A 16847-nucleotide genomic window follows, 5' to 3' on the forward strand; every position below is an offset into this window, starting at 1 on the left:
TGCTTCCTGTCTTCGCTAATCTCTGTGTCCATGGACCCCTGACCCTGGGAGGCTGATGGGGGGCCCCGGGAGGCAGTGGATGTGCCTGGCTGGGGTGTGATGGAGGGGTGACCTGGGGCCCCTCATTCCTGTTCTGGGAGTCATTAGAGACTGAGAGGCACTGAGATGGGGCCGTGGACCATCTGCCGTGACTTCCAGCCTATGATCTGTGAGAGCAAATGGGGGTGGGGGTGGGGCAGAGGAGAGAGAGGCCACACCATTAGGGCAGCCATATTCCCAAGGTCAAGTTAGGGTCAACAGATAACACTGGGGGTCCCGCTGGTTATCTTGGTGTTTGGTCCTCAGTAGGCCCTGCCCCCTCCACCACCCCCGCCAAGTTCATCTCCGCATGGTTCCCTGAATAGGCCCAGGTTCCCTGACCCAGTGCCTTCTCCATCTACCCACTGGAATCCTGTCCATCCTTTCAGGTCCCACCTCCATACAGTCTTTATCACCCCCAGGTATGGACTCCTGGGGTCTTCAGGGGGGCTGGCTCAGCCCTACATCTGGTGAGCCCTGGCAACCCAGCCCTGCCCAGCCCAGCCTGCACAGAGCACTCACGGTCTTCTGAGACAACCCATTTAATTTCCGTGCAGTGAAGACCCTTACATCACGCTCCTTGGACCCCAGAGTGCGTGGGGCAGCAGGGGGGGCGGGTGTGCTGCTCAGCCACACAGACCTGGGGTCAGTCCCTGCTCTGCCCCTCCTGGCTGTGTGGCCTTGGGGACCCACAGTGCCAGTTCACAGTTTTGCACAATGGATGCAGCATCAATCTAAAAGCAGTTTCTTGGTGGCTCTGGGGACAGCGAGCGAAGAGTTAAGACAGTCCCAGCCCCTCCGAATTCCACGTGACCCGGGTTGCAGAGCCTCCGGGTCTGCGGTGGACATTGTTCTCCAGACTCATTTTTTGCTAGTGGCTCATGGAAAGTTTGGCTCCTTGAGCTCCAGGCCACTCCCTCTGGGGCCTGAGGCCTCGCTGACGCTGGTCTTGCCCTGGAAGGGCAACCAGGGGCGCCTCCCACCCGCAGAGCCTTGGTCAGCACCCCTATTGCATGTCCGCCTGACTTCCTGCTGCCTGACCTTCTCCCCCAGGACAGAGCAGCAGCCCTCCCCCTCTGGCCACATGGAGGCCTCCTCCCAGCGCCCCCATCCAGGATCACTTTTCATTTGGGGGAAAAAAGTCTTTTCCCACTAAAGCCCACAGCATCTGTGAGCTGTATCCCTTCGAGTATTGGAGTGGGTAGCAGCCCAGGAGGACTTGGACATCCACTGGTCAGAGCCCAATCTCTACTCCATTGCTCACTGGCTGTGTGACCAGCTGAATCTACTGCCCTTCTCTGAACCCAGGTGTCCTCAGATGTCAAATGGGGAGAATAACTTTCTCCTGGCAGGGGATTATATGAGGTAATATAGCTGCTTGATGCATATTAAAAAATAAATAAATAAATAAATTTTAAAAAAAGGGCTTCCCTGGTGGCGCAGTGGTTAAGAATCCGCCTGCCAAGGCAGGGGACACGGGTTCGAGCCCTGGTCCGGGAAGATCCCACATGCCGCGGAGCAACTAAGCCCGTGCACCACAACTACTGAGCCTGTGCTCTAGAGCCCGTGAGCCACAACTACTGAGCCCACGTGCTGCAACTACTGAAGCCCGTGCGCCTAGAGGCCGTGCTCTGCACCAAGAGAAGCCACCGCAATGAGAAGCCCGCGCACCGCAATGAAGAGTAGCCCCCGCTCGCCGCAACTAGAGAAAGCCCGTGTGCAGCAACAAAGACCCAACACAGCCAAAAATAAATAAATAATTTTAAAAAAGATCAGAATGCTTAACCTAAAACGTGGCACGTAGAAATTCTCCAGGTGTCCTGGTTCTCAAGAGCCTGCTCTCCCTTGTACAAATAAAGAAACAGGCCTAGCTCGCTCCTCCAACCAACCAACCCGGGGGTGGTGTGCTTGGAGCCAGAGACGGCCGAGATGGAGCCCACGGCTTGCACCTTCCAGCTCCATGGCAAGTGCCTTGGAGGCTAGACCAGCGTCCCCATAAGTAAGATGAATGGGTTGGACAGGAACCGTGTTGTGCCCCACAGAGGTGGCTGGAGGGAGAGCCGTGGGCAGAGGGAAGCTCTGTGCCCCTGCCTGCCCAATTCAGGCTTTTGCCAGTGACCATGCTGTGGAGAGCTACAGGGGGAGCACCACCTCTTTGGAGCCAGATTCAGGGCTTGTCCCCTGTTGCAGGATGGAGTTATGAGTAGGAGCCCTGATGGTTTCTGCAGTGAGCTGGGATGCCCTGCCAAACCAGTCAGAGGCGGAGGATGCAGGGTGGGGCTGGGGGGAGTGGGACAGGAATAAAATCCTCTGGGCCAAAAGCTTTGCTTTGACCTTGATTCTGCTGACCCAGGGTCAGGGTCTCAGAGAGTTTGGGGGCTTGTGGTGACGGGAGTCAGAGGCAGGGGAGGGGCCGATGGTCAATATTGATCTAGTTGAGTCAGGGGAGCAGGATGGGGAAGCGGGAAGGCTGGGGTGGGGCCTGCTGATAACTGGATCTTCCAGCTGCCAGTGTGACTGTGGGAACCAGGGAACGGGGTGCTCAACACAGAATTCCCAAACTGGGTCCTTGCTAAGACTACAGCCGCCTGGAGCCCTGCCCAGTCCAGCATTTCCTAATCCCTGCGGGTGGAGCCTGAAATATCTGTATTTTTAGCAAACTTCCTGGGTGATTCCGAGCAGCCAGCCGAGTTCCCATATACATTTGGGGCCCACGGGTTCACCCCTGTTGCTGTAATGATGAGGAAACTGAGGTCCAGAGAGGGAAAGTAACACACCCAAGGTCACACCGGGAGAGAATGATGATAATCCCCCCCTTTTTCTTGCGGGAAGAGATAGTCCACTTCTAGATAACTCCATTCACCATCTGCTGTGGCCCAAGGCCCTGGAAGGGATGGCCACCCAGAGGGAAGTGGCCTCTGAGACCTTTGCGGGCCCAGGTGGAGAAGGGAGGGTGTGGCTCATCCCAGGAGGAAGGACAAGGAGGGGGGCCATTCCCACAGGACTGGACCTGCCCCACCTTGCCCTCTGCAAACACTCCCAGCACCTGCTGGGGGATGTTCCCTAAAAGATATACTATGGCCCTGGTCTGAGAAAGGCCATTTCCATTGCTGGGGACCCACCCATGCCCTGGAAAGGCACACCTCCAGCACGGTAGGTTCGGGGCACTCTCAGCCTTCTGACACCTCTGGCCCCCTTCTCCCCCAACCCCTACCTGACCCACCGTTCTGGGCTCTCAGCCTGGCTCTTGCCTGCATTCTTCCACCACATCTCAATCTGCTGAGCACCCACACAAATCCTCTCCAGAACCCCCAGTCACTGCCATGCCCCTCCTGCTCCTTCTTCTAGCTCCCACAACCTTCACACCAGGGCCAGCCCTCATCCCAGCCCACCCTGAATGCTGGTTCTCACTTTCTCGGGTGGCATCAGGGATTCCTGGGGACAGGAGACAAGCTAGCTCATCTCTGGGTGCCCCTCAGAGCCCAGCACGTCTCCCGCATGCCCTAGCAGGTGTTCGGAGTGGTTCCGATTCTGAGTCTCACCTCCCTCCCTCCCTGGGCCATTTTGGACAAGTGCTGCCTTAACTTTCTGCACCACCGTCCCCTTGTTCGTGGAATGAAGAGAATAGTAGTGCCCAGGAGGGGGGTGAACTGAAAGTTGTGAGAGCACATATAAAGGAGGTCAGGTGTGCACACATTCCAGCAGCACACATTTGTCAGGGGTCTACCCTGGGGCAAGGATGATGATACCTGCTGCGTGCATCCTGAGCATGGACAAAGTGCTGACCGCCTTCAAGGAGCACACGGTTATGTAGACACTTGCTCAGGTGACTTCAAATCAGCGAGCTCTGGCGAGGTGGGTAGAGGAGGCCGCGGAGCTCATGGAGGGACCTTACACAATGCATGCTGGGAAGGAGGCGGGGCCTTCCCGGAGAAGGTACCGCAGCTGTGTCCTGAAGGGTGCGGAGGCGTTGCTATGCACTGAGCAAGGAATAAGAGGGAAACCAGCCCTCTGCAGTGAGCTCTGGCGTAAATGGGCAGTGAAGAGGGGGAGACTACAGGTGTAGACCACTAAGAGATGAGGCAGCAGCTGGAAGGGATACGGGTCAAAGAGAGGGGGTTCCTGAGAATCCCAGCCACTGTTTGCTGGCCGTCCACAGATGGGGAAACACAGACCAGGGGCCTGGAGAGAACAGAGCTCTGCGTGTTTGAGTCCCTGCTCTCTGTCTTGTAAGAAGCCTCTTTGCCTCTGAGCCTCATTTTCTTCATCTTCAAAATAGGGCTGTTGTAACTGGGACAAGAGGTGTGAAAGCACTTTGTGAACTGTAAAGGATCATGCCCCTGTAGATAATAATAGTGCTTTAAGTGGAGCTGGCACTTTGCCAGGTAAAGGATACTTCCTGAGGTCTACTGGGAGCTCCCAGGGCTTCACAGGCACACAGAACCCCGGACCTCCTGTAACCTGCTCCTGGGCTGCCTCCTGCCGGCAAGTGCCTGCAATGACAGCCCAAGTTCTCAAGTCCTTCCTGCTGCCCAGGCGGGAGATCCAAGGCGCCTGAAGGCTCAGGTCCAAGCAGTCCTGGCACTGCCGTGCCAGGCTCCAGGGCAAGAGTGCAAATGAAAACCCTAGGTCCCTCTGTGCCCCGCTTCCTTGTGCTCTTCAGCCTTACTGCCAAGGTCCTCACGTGTGCGAGGGGCACATGCCCCATAGACATGCCTCCTGGCCACCTCACAGGCCAGCAGGCAGGACAGACCCAGAAAGCAGCTGGTGTGGGAATTCTGGAGCCCAGACACCCATAGCGTGGTCTGGAGAGGACCATAGGCTCCAGAAGTCACCCCCCACCCCAATCTTGTGGAATCAGGCCTCTTAGGTGGGGGGGGAGCATGGCTTACAGCGAGCAACTCATCTGTTTTGCCTGGGACTGTCGGGTTTCGCACTGAAAATTCCGTCAGCAAACGGGATGGTTGGTCACCCTGTCATGGCCTGAGGGGGCCAAAGCCTCTGTATCACCACCCTGGCCCAGCCTGAGCAGCTTGGGCTCAGGGAACCAAACTAGCCTCTAATGCAGCAGAGGCCTCCCTTCCTCCAGTGGAGCCGGTCCACCAACCCTCGCACCAGCCCCCACACAGGTGAAACTGCCCCCAACACTAGTTTCACAGATAGTTTGTGGGTAAAGAGACCCTTCCTCCCCCTCTGACTTTCTCCAAACCCCTCTCCAGAGGCTCTGAGGCCTGGGGGCTTGCCTGTGAGGTTGGGCGGGAGGAAAGAGAATGGGTGGGGAGGGACTTCTTCTGGAACAACCTCCTCATTATACAAGGAAACCAAGGCCCAGAGGAGAAAAGCCTTGCCCCAGGCCCCTGAGGGAGACTCTGCTATTGGCCACTGGAGGCAACTCACGCCTACCCATTGCTCTTGTTAAGTGCACTCCACGTGCCTGAGAGGAAGCCAGCCCCATCCCAGGCTCTAAGGCTGGGGCACGTGGTCCAGGCATAATCCCACAGTGATTGGCTCAGACTTAAGCACGTGACCAAGTTAGTCCCATCAGAATGAAGACCTGGGCCTTCATTTTGCAAATGCCAAGAACTAGAACAGGAAACTGACGAACTCTCCCAGTGCCCTGCTTGACCAAGACAGAGAGACAGCCAGTGCACAGAAGTTTGTAGCTATTTATTGCACTGAAAACACCAAGAATAAAACAGACACCCCTTCTTCCCCCCAACCCCACAATAGCAGAAAGTTTGAGCAGTGGTCATTCAAGTTCACAGCCACATATTTTAAAAAAGGAAGAACGGAAACAAAACCCCAAACAAATAGTAACAAAGAAACCAGCACAAGGAGTCTGGCAAATACATCCCCAAAAGGGTCTCCCTTTGACGGGAGACAGGAGGCCAGGGGTCAGGATCAGCGTTTGCTGGGCGCACACCTGGGAGAATGCTTTCCCGTTAATGTGTTTGCATGCTGGAGCCTAGGACTCATCTTAGGTCTGGATTGTTTGCATCTGCAGGATGTTTGACTGTCTGGTGGGGTTGGGCTCTGGGCCGCGCTTTGTCTGCCAGTCTCCCCTGCCTGCTGCTTTGGGATCACACCGGTGCCCTGTGGTCCACACCGGCTGGCTGCACACCCACAGGCTTGGCCTTCGCAGTGGGGCCATCTTGGCCTGGGGTAGGGACCGGCCTCCACTTCTCTGGCACCCAGAGAGGGGCACAGTGGACAGGAGGTGCGTCAGCAGATGAAAGGCAGGACATTGGTGTCCTCCAGCTCAGCTCCCTCTGGTGGGGAACCGAGGGGAGAGCGGGGAAAGGACTTTCCCAAGGTCACACGGCAAGTCTGGTCAGAGCTGGGAATGGAATCCTAATAACCCCCAAACTGTGGCTCTTTCCCCCGCAGTCCTCTGCTGATTAGCAGAGGACAGGCACCAAAGAGGGGGATGAGGGGCAGGTGGGGGAGGGAGGGGGGACTGGCCAGGCCCAGAAAAGAACAGGAGTCCAGCCAGTGACTCACACTGTCAATTCTCATGGGCGTATTGGGCTTCACCTCACCATCCTGTTTGATTCCCCGTCAGCCCTGCCACATAGGCTGGGCGGGAATATTTAACCCCTTTAATGGAGGGGGAAACTGAGGCTGAAGGAAGGACCAGACTTTGCCTTGGTAATGGCAGCAACCCCTCACCTTTGGCTTGGGGATGGCTATGGGAGCTGGCAGATCGCAAGGGAGGCAGGCGGTTTGGCTGCTGGAGCGCCGGGGTCACTGGGCCTTACTGGGAAGCCCTCTGGACCTGGGGCAGGCCAAATGCCCGCTCGGGCCTCGGCAGCAGGGTCTCTGCCAAGGATAGAGGCCAGTGATCGACCAGTTTGGAGACCAGGAGAGCTGGGCAGCCTCTCTCCTGTCCTACGGCCCCCACCCAGCCTGCCTCACCTGTCCCACGGGCAGGAACTCTTGAGAATGGGCCCAGCAGACAGCTCATGACTGGGGAAAACTCAGGAAGTCCTGGGTCACATCCCCACCAGTCCTGCTCCACTCGACACCCAGGATTCCCCAGAGGTTTGGGGGAATCAGAGACTCCTCCAAATCTTTGGGGATGTGGCTCTTCCTCCCCTAAAATCCTCCAGAGGGGAAAGTATCTCATCTTGGCAAAACACGGCCACACAGAGGCCAAAAGCACAGAGAGGCAGCAACATAATTCCGAGTCGGACACTGAGAATACAACCTCTATTTTTTTTTTTTTTTTTTTTGTCCAAAACATGTAGGTTGGTTTTGCTGAGTGTTTTTTCTTCTTTTCTTTTTTTTTTTTTTTTAACATACTTACTGCATATAAAGTCATGCAAAGAAAACAGTGCAGACAGTAGATCCTGGTGGAGGTACCAAGGCATTCCACATCAGAGTCAATCCCAAGGGAAGAGGGAAAGAGAAAGGAAGAAAGAGATGCAAACCCATAGCTGCAGGAGGAGGTGTGAAGAGGAGAAATCCCAGTGCTCTTTTTGGACCCGCATGAAGACACATGCTCGTGAACCCCCCAGAGCTGGGTGGCGGGCGCTGAGGGGGATGCACAGTTGTGGGGGATGAAATCCTGGGAAGCATGGTAGTAAGGACCCCAGTTTGGGAGGCAAGCAAGGTAAAGCCCAGGTACTGCCACCCTGACAGCTTCCCCCACTATCTCTGCCCTGATTTGCTGTTTCTTCATCAGCACTAACACCTGATGCTTCTCCAGTCCGCAAGGGAACCTGGGGACTGAAATGTCAGAGAGATCCTTCCCGCGGGGGCTGAGTCCATCTCAGCCCCAGATAACCACAAGTGACAAAGTCCATCTCAGCGATGACCAAAAAAAAAAAAAACAAAAGACCAAGAACAGAAAAAAATACCCCTCAGCCCTCTTCCCATCTCCCTTCCCAACCCAGCCCTTCTCACCAATTTGAGAGGTCTAGTTATTACATAAATATCCATTAACTCAAAATCCATTTACGAAACACACAGAAGTTTGGCTATAAAAAGGCATGCGGTCCAAGTAGAAGTGATACCTAAACGCTGTTTTCTTTTGCCCCCCAAAAGCAATCAGATTCTCTCCCTTGGATGCGATGAAGCTGGAATTCTCAGGGCCTGATGGAAGGGTGGAATGGGCAGTTAGTGTTGGAAGTAAACATCAGCAGAAGGAGGAAGGAAAGAAGTGGGGGACCCCTGAGAGGATCGCGCTCCCCACACTGAGGGAGGAGGGTCGGCTGGAGAGCAGGAGGGCAGGACAGGATGGGAGAAGAGTTAGGAAGGCAGTTTGAGGTGGGAAGCTCCTGGCATCTGCTCCTCTCTCCCCCTCTCCCCTGGGGGAGGTTGGCTCGGGGGACTGGGCATTCTTCTGCCCTTCCCTAGAGGACCCCGGAAGAGGCGAGATCAGGGAGAGGATCTGGCGGATGCCACATTCCTCCCAGCTCCACCCCTCCTCCCCAGCCCCTGGATGAATACACAGCTGGGCACTGTGGCTTATGGCCAAGGCAACACCAGGCCAATGACAGCTGGCGGAGGTGCGGGGGTGGGGGGGTGTCCTCGGGTCCAGCACCCAGGGCACGTGGGCCTGAGGAAGCCCTGCCCTGGCAGGAGACGGGTGGTGACGGGGAAATGTTGCCATTTGCTCTGAAGTCATGATGGCTTTTGCGAACAGGCAGGTTTTCTTGACACAGGTATGAAGGTGACGGTGATGGTGGTGGTGATGGGATGATGTGATTGGGGGAATTCCAGCAAAATCCAAATGGGAGAACCAGCAGCCACATTCCACGGACGAACGGTGGATCTCTGCGGTACAGTGCCCCCAGGCTGGTCCTTCAGCTGAAAGACATGGTATGTGCGGTGCGTAACATGGGTGCTTCTGAGGGCAACCCCCTTGCCCACCTCCTCGCATGGAGTTCAAGCTGCCTCCTGTGGGTCCCCCCAGCTCTTCCCTCTCACCCCCTGGGACCTCCAGGCCTGATCTCTTCCCTGTGGTCTTCCCAGCCGCCAGGTTCCCCAACGTGTACCATCTCCAGACCGGCACCACCCCCGTTCCTTTAGATTGTCCTGAATGACAGATGGCAGGAAGGAGGGGCTCTTACTGGGGCAGGACGGAGGGCGCCCCAGATCTGTGGAAGTGGACGATCTGCCATTTGCCATCCCGGCGATGCCAGACGCGGGTCTCTTCCGACTGGGCCGTGCGGGGGATGCCGCCCGCATCCAGGTACTGCGTGATGCGGATGTAGGCGATGCAGGCCGCCTCGTCACCCATCAGGTGAATGTGGGGATTCAGGATGGTGGTGTGCACAGGCTTGCTGTTCCGGGACCACACTGCAGGCGGGGATGGGAGGGGGCAGAGGAGTCGCACCTGGGGGCCTCCTGCCTCGCTTCCTTCACTTCCCCAATTCTCAGCAACCCTCTCGGCAGAGGCACCTCTGCCTGCCTCGCTTCCCGAAGAGTGGGGCTCTGTGACAGGGCTCAGCTCCCTGGGAGTCAAAGCAGAACTTGTAGATGACAAGCTCATATCCCAGCTGAGATACAGTGGACTTCAAGACAAGCTGAATTCTTCAAATGCAGGGGAATGGAATTTTCGACTCATAGTATCTCAGACACGCAGGTGAATGGAGAATCAGGTGAGCTTATACCAGAGACTCAACCCAGATCCCTGTAGAGGCCAGGAGAGTACCTAAACAAGGAGGCTGAACTGGGTATAAGATGCTAAATGACAACGGACCCTTTGTCTCTGGATCAGGGGGACAATAGGGAGTGATGGAGACTGTGGTGAATAGGGCACCATGTCCCTTCTATGGAGGTGCCCTGCACACAGCTTCCCTGGTGTTTGCTATGTAAGTGGGACCCATGTTGCCACACCTGATTTTTCAAGAGAATCTAGAAAGCTGGATTTTTATGTCGAATGCCTCATTTTTAATCATTGGCATCAAATTCAAATTTAAAACATCATACAGACCACATGAAACATGTGTAGTCCAGCTATGGCTTGTGGGTCCCTCATTTGCCACCTCTATTCTCAACATGTAGAATGATGGAAACCTGAAGAATATTAAAATTGTATAATCTTAGAATCTTGGAATTATAAGGATGGTGCTGGTGGTGATGGGGTGAAGTCATGGAACTTTTCAGAGTTAGAGGGCAATGCATAGCTCTTGTAATCATGATAGAACTGACAAAAGTACCAGAAACCAGCTCTCTCTATGTGAAATATTACTATTATTATTATCATCGTCATCACTATCATGATCATCATCATATTGGTTCTAGGAACTCTCAATATTTTCATCAAGATAGAAAACAAAAGCACAGAAAGACAATGACCTAGGGAGGGTCTGGACAGGGATCACCAGGACCTTGGGCTTCAGAGGAACCCTCATGCCATTCCTTAGTGTAGCCCGAATGTATCCGAATCCATGGAGAGCTGATTTAAAATATAGACTGCCCAGACCCACCCTTGGAGATGCCAGTTCAGGAATCTATAATACTAAAAAGCTCCCTCTCCCTCCCCCATCCTCTGATTCTGATGCCCAGACAGGTTTGTGAGCCACTGATTTCCTGAAAAATATTAAAAAAAATTTTTTTTCCAGGACTTCAGAAAGCATCCAATAGTATCCACCCCTAAATATTACAATCACACTATAACCAGGCTTTGGATAAATGACTCAAAAATCACTGAGCCTTAGATATGCAGTCTAAGAGACTTTTACAGTTCTGGGCTCTTGGCCAGAGAGAGTGCAGAGCTTTTGTGTTATAGGCTTGGGGGTGACCTCAAGGTCAGAGGTCACTCCATGGCCCTCCCACAAAATGCAAGGCGGCCTCCATAAGCAGCCTTGACAGCATCTGGGGCTGGAGGCACTCAACACCGTCTAGTTCAATGCATCCATTTAGCAGACCTGGAAACTGAGGTCCAGAGAAGCAATCGGACTTGTCCAAAGCTAGGCCAGTTTCTGAAACAAATGCAGTAGAACCTAAAAGAAGTCAGTCTCGAGGTGGGTCTAAATTAGGACAATCTAGAACAATCTCCAAAGGGACAAACAGAGCTTAGCATTGTTGAGGGCACTGGGCCTTACTGTTGTCTGCCAGGGCTAGGGTCCTGAGGGTCATTTGTAAAGCAATGGCCACCCTAATGTGGTATCTTTTGAACAGACTCTAGGCTTCCATTTTCTACCCTCATGGATAGAATGGGAGAAAGGGCCAGGTCCTCCAGCAGGAAAAAGCAGGCAGGAGGGTGGGACTTGCCCCAGGGCAGGCAGTTACTCTGGGTCTTGGACTTGTGGGTCCTTTGATGTGACCAGGTGTCCAAGCCCAGAGTCCAGGGGGCTGGTGCTGTGATGGGGCTTGCTGCCAGGATGCAGACCAAGGTCTAGCACAGCCATCTGTGTTTTTTTTTCCCTTTTGCCATCCCTCAGTCTTCAGAGCCAGTTCATCCTGGTCTCTGCTCTGCTCTGTGGGGATTGTGGAATTCTCTGGGGAACCAGTGCCCCACCCCCACCCCAGGACAGAGGAGTATAGAGGTGGCCATGGTGATCAGCTAGGGAGCTCCAGGGTGATGGGGACGGTGGGGTCCAGCCACCTCTCCTCACACTCTATCTCCATTGCTAGCCTTAGAAAATCAGAGTTTGATTTGTCAAAGGAAAATGCAACTTCCTTCTTCACGGCTTTTTGGGGATACTCTTAAGCCCTCGTACTCTACAAGATCCCATCAGACTGCATGCAGGCGGGAGAGGAGTGTCCATCTAGGGGACACTAATGCCCGGGTGAGGGGGGAGCACGGGGAAGGAAGGAGGCACTGGAGAGAATCAGGACCGGGTTCTGCCACCAACTTTCTGGGTTCCTTTGGACAAGTCATTCCCTTCTCTGGACCTCTGTACAATGAAGAGTTGGACTAGATCCAACTTCAGTTGCTTAAGTACCACCTTTATTTTTTTTACCAGCTACCTATACTTACTTTATGAAAATATTTCCTTAAATTGATCCACTTTATTAATTTATATGAATTTATTCTAAAAGAAAACTTTCTAGTACAATCATTAATGAATAATCAGTCTCATAGAATACAATTTTAATAATAAGTCCAGTTAAAATGAAATCAAGTTATGTAATCCTAGCTCCACGCTCTTGCCTGCAAGGGATCTGAGCCTGAGACCACTCTCTTTTTGATAATGAGGTGAGTTAGAAAGCATTCGGTGCTTAAGACAGACTAGCGTTAAACTGAGCCTTTCCTCTTGGCGGAGCCAGATGTACTGAAAGAGAATTTAGAAAGGGACAAACTTTCTCACTGTGTGAACCAATGCTGTTTCAACTGGTGTCCACACGCACTGGAAATCACCTAGCATAGCCTTGGTGGTACGTGCCTTCCCTCTGGGGGACGCTGGATGTGCCACTTCTCAGGGCCTCCCTCCGGGTCCTGAGCTGCAGGAGTCTAACCTGCGTGTGCTTTGGTTCGTCCCTGTCTGACCCCTGGCCAAGGTGAGACACAGACACAGGCAGAAAGCGCCCTAGGTCAGGCCCAGCCTCAGCCCCCTGACAGCCCCGGGTTGCAAAGCTGCCAGGGTCTCTCCTGCAAAGGAGAGGCCCGGGAAGGACAGACATGCGGACAGAGACCTAGACAAACAGGCAGGGCACAGCAGTGTGAGCTTGGTCCTCTCCTTCCCCAGACTGCCCACCCACGGGGGCACCTGCACAGCAACAACCCATGTGCCAGCTTGCGACCAGCTGGGCAGCTGGGGTGGCTGCAGGCATTCAGGTGACTGTAACTTAGGGGTGTGCCCTGGTGGGAAGGCTCCTTTATCTGTAGAAAGGGAAGAAAGGTCTTCCCCAGGCCCTACCAGAGTCATGGGCAGGGGAGGGCTGGGAGGGCTTGTCACGCTTATCCCAAGTCCCCATCCGCAGCCACTGGGGTCGGACGGTCCAGGGTTAGGAGAGGGAGCCAAGGTGGTACCAACCCCTGTCCACACAGGACCTTCCTCTTCACTGCCTCCTGAGCTGCCCCTCACCCTGCCCGTCACCCTGCTGTGCCATCTGGCAGGACACGGAAAAGAGCAGACAACAGGCAGCCCAGAGGGAAGGGATTGCTCACGGTTTTCAAAATAGAATCGATGGAAGTCCAGGCCCTCGACCAGGTTCCCTAGGGCCTCGGGTTCGAAGGCTGTCATCCCGGGGTCACACATCTTCCTGGGGGGAGGAAGTCAGAGGAAAGATGGGCTAGGGTGGCCTCTCGGGCACCCCCCTCTAAATGCCAGGGGCCTGGACCCCGGGAAGGCAAGCCTGTGAAATAAAAGTGACTGCACCCACCTCACAGGATCAGTGAGGTTGGCGGATGGGACAGGGCTGGTCCAGTTACAGTGTGGGCATTGCTGACTGGCTAGTGCCACTGAGGACTGGGAAGCCTGGGTCCAGGTCGTGGCTCTGTCACTTACAGGTTATGAGACCCCCAGCAAGGGGCTTAACGTCTCTAAGCAAGAGCACCATGAATGTCGTGCATTGTGCGCTGCCCCAAGGCGCCGGCGGGGATAATTCAGCCTGTACACTCCTCTCCAAATTACACCCCCCGCCCAGGGCAGCAGATCCATCCAGAGAGGGCTTTTCCTAAATGGTCTTCCTTGGGCGGGGAGACATTTTCCTTCACTAAAGTGAAGCAACTTCTGTTCACCAAGCAGGTGTGTCCCTGGAGGGAGTGCGTTTTGCTACTTTAAACAAAGTTGCCCTATTGTTGGCAGCAGCCCTCCTGGTGAGCCACACTTTCCTCTTCTGTAAGATGAGGAAAACAGCGTTCCAAGAAGTGACGCCTGGGAGGAAGGAGCACAGGGCATGACCGGGGAGGCCCACTGCTCTGCATTTTCGGCTCAGTGCTCCCACCCAGGTCTGTTTTCTGGGAGACCCTGACAGCCAGACGGAGGAAGGAAAAAACTGTCTCCCCCACCCCTAGGTCTCTGGGATCTTCTGTAACACAACATGGACCCCTGTGATGATGACAATGAAGCCAGGGACAGGAAGCACCCCAGGCCAAGCAAAGATCCTGCCACGGGGAGGGACTGAAGACAGTGGAGGAGGGCATTGGGCCAGCATCGTCTGAGCTGGATGCCGTAGGGAGTGCAGGGTGCTCTGCCCTTGCTCTGCCCTGACTGCCCTGTCTCTGTGACTCCAGACAACTCGCTTCTCCACTCAGGACCTCAGATTCTCCAGATGGATTAGCCAGGAGCTGGGGGGCTGTACTCAGACCTTATGGGATGCTCGGGACCCTTCCAGATCCAGAATCCTCTAAGGCTGGGGGTCTGAGCCCTGACCGTCTAGAAGACTAAGCAGCCCCTGGCCAAGAGGAGCCCTTCTCCAGAGGGTCTCTGGGTGTCCCTGCTTCTGAAGGGACTCAGAGACCCTCTGCTCCAATTCCATTGTACATGTAGGGAAACTGAGGCTCAGTGAGACGAAGGGGCTTATCCAGGGTGACGCAGGGCCAGACTCAGCACCATATGCCCCTACGTCATGGCAAGTGGTCAGAACCTAGATTGGGCTGCAGATGCCAGAGGAAGTGGCATCACAGAGGTGAGAGGCTTGGGGTCCATAGGAGACACTTCTCTTTCCCTCTCTCCCTGGCTGTGTCCTTCCAGAGCCACGCTCGGGCTCTCCCATCGCTGACTTAATTCTTTCTAGGACCGGATGCAAAACCCGTTCAACAGTGCATTTCCATGCTTTTATGCAACCCTCAGGGGCACACGTGCACACACACCCGTGCACACCCCTTGTGCACGCAGTCACAAACGTGCGTGTGTGGGCAAGTGCATCACACTCACATGTACAAGCGGCCTCCATCTCACACCTGCATCTTCCAAGATCCTTGTTCCTCCAGAGATAATCAGTAGATGGCTGGGGCTTTGCCACCCGCTGCTGCTGAAACCCTCCCACAGTTAGGATGTGCCTGGACTGCCAAGCCTTTGAGAGACAAACTTCAGCTCCTGGACATAGTGGTGACCAAGATCAGGCTGCCCGAGGAGCAAAGCCCAGCCCAGTTATTCCCATCTCACCTGAACCCGATAGGCAAAGGTCATTCTGCCCTTAGTTGGCAGATTTTGTCCACCAAAAAGCATATGTGGGGTCTTCGGGCCCAGGCCTTGTTAGCTCTGGCCAAGATGTTGAGGCCTCAGCCCAGAATCCTGGCTCTCCTGGGGGCCAGCGGAAGGCCTGCTTCCGGGCCAGACCAGCAAGGCTGATGGTGGCCACCAGGGGGCGCTCCAGCCCAGCCTTTGCACACAGCTGCCCCTCCAGCAGCTGATCAGGTGTGTAGGGGATGTCTCATACCACCTGTTTCATATCATGCTATTTTTGTGCACTCTGCCTTATCCCCAGAGGATTTAAGATTCCTTCTGGAGGTTCTTTTGCTCACCCCTACTCACTGGAGGTACAAACCCTATGGGTTCCTGCCTGCTCCTGCCCATCTGAGGTTAGAGGAGGTCCAGGGTGAGGCCCCAGGCCCATGTGGCAGGACTAGGGAGGGGCCTGCTTCCCTCCCCTCCTTCCCAGCTCATCTCCTGAGGAGGCCCATGCTGTGGTGGAGACCCACCCGCTCTGTCCTTGGGGAAGCATAAGAGTTTTGTTGGAGTTCCTCCTGGGGAACAAGATAGGAGCAGGACTGAGATATAGACAAGTATTGTGAACAGAAAGCTTAATGAGAGCGTAAAGTCTGAAGGCAAACCAGAAATATGCGTTCAGCCTGATTCACAGCACATGCAGAGTGAGTAAATGAGGGTCAGAGACAAGGACCCCTAAAGGTAGCCATCAGCAACCCCTGATCAACAATCCAGGCGGGACATGCAGAATGGACCCAGCCGACTCACGTGTAGGACTCAAAATCTCCATTGCTTATGGCTTCAATCAGCTGTTCTGTCACTTTTATAATTTCTTGTTTCCGCACTGTAAGGCAGGAGGGAACACAGAGAAATAATAGCGATAGTGATTGGGATGCAGCACCAACCACAGTTTCCTGAGCCCCTAACATGCACCAGACCCTGTCCTGGCACCTGAGGGCCTCAGAGAGATTGTCTCGTTTATCCTCACACTGTCCCTGGGTATCATTACTCCCATTTCATGGAAGAAGAAACTGAGGCCCAGAAAGGTGAAAAAGTGTGAAAGTTCCCTCAACTACAATGGGCAGAGCCAGTGTCTTAGTTGGCAGCCTCTGCCTCCAAACAGCATGCATGATTCTGGCTCTAGGCCTGATTTGAACCCAGGTCTTGATTCCAAAATATGTTTCTCCGTTACCTTGTTTTGCCACCTGAATCCAAGCAAAGTCACCTGTGGAGGTTGTCACCAGCAGCCACAAACCAGGGGCTCCCGCATGGTCCAAACTGGGGCCACTAAGGAAGGGCTTAGGGCTTACTCATCCCTTAGGTCTGAGTCAGTTTTTGTTCCATTTGGGTGCCTATAGGAATCAGACACTGAGCCTTCCAGAACTTTCTAGGCAGAATGAATCCCAACTGCTGACAGCTGGCCTCCCCTGTCCACCACTGAAACACCACGAACAACTGCTGTCTTCCTGGTAGAGGATTAGACATCAGTTTTCTTATTAGGTGTGTGATGTTCTGAGTCCCAGTTTTCCCATCTGTAAAATGGGGACACCATCACCTCTCATACGTTCAGTGCTGAACAAGTTGCGTAAAGAACCCAGGCTTCAGTACCAGACAGGCTTCTTCTAAATCCCAGCCCAGGTCTTTACAAGCTGTGCAACCGTGGGGCACAAGGTTGTTTTCTGGTCCATCGTATGGAGATGACAATGCCCTCGTCCCGGAGTT

At 54.4% G+C, this 16847-nt stretch overlaps 1 protein-coding gene across 2 annotated transcripts in view; it reads right to left on the reverse strand.

The window, feature by feature from the left end:
* Positions 1–5730: 5730 nt before the first annotated feature.
* The window catches only part of CAMK2A (calcium/calmodulin dependent protein kinase II alpha), a 71606-nt gene continuing 60489 nt past the window's right edge, over positions 5731–16847 (reverse strand). For both annotated transcript variants that reach the window (XM_082380133.1, XM_082380132.1), the window contains 4 exons: positions 15894–15969; positions 13142–13236; positions 9153–9381; positions 5731–8889 (listed from right to left, as the gene is read on the reverse strand). In XM_082380133.1, the coding sequence (XP_082236259.1) occupies positions 8886–8889; positions 9153–9381; positions 13142–13236; positions 15894–15969 (404 nt within the window). In that variant the 3' untranslated portion in view covers positions 5731–8885. The remainder of the gene's footprint in view (positions 8890–9152; positions 9382–13141; positions 13237–15893; positions 15970–16847) is intronic.

Source organism: Balaenoptera borealis (assembly GCF_965194805.1).
Source record: "Balaenoptera borealis genome assembly, chromosome: 2".
Classification (NCBI taxonomy): domain Eukaryota; kingdom Metazoa; phylum Chordata; class Mammalia; order Artiodactyla; family Balaenopteridae; genus Balaenoptera; species Balaenoptera borealis.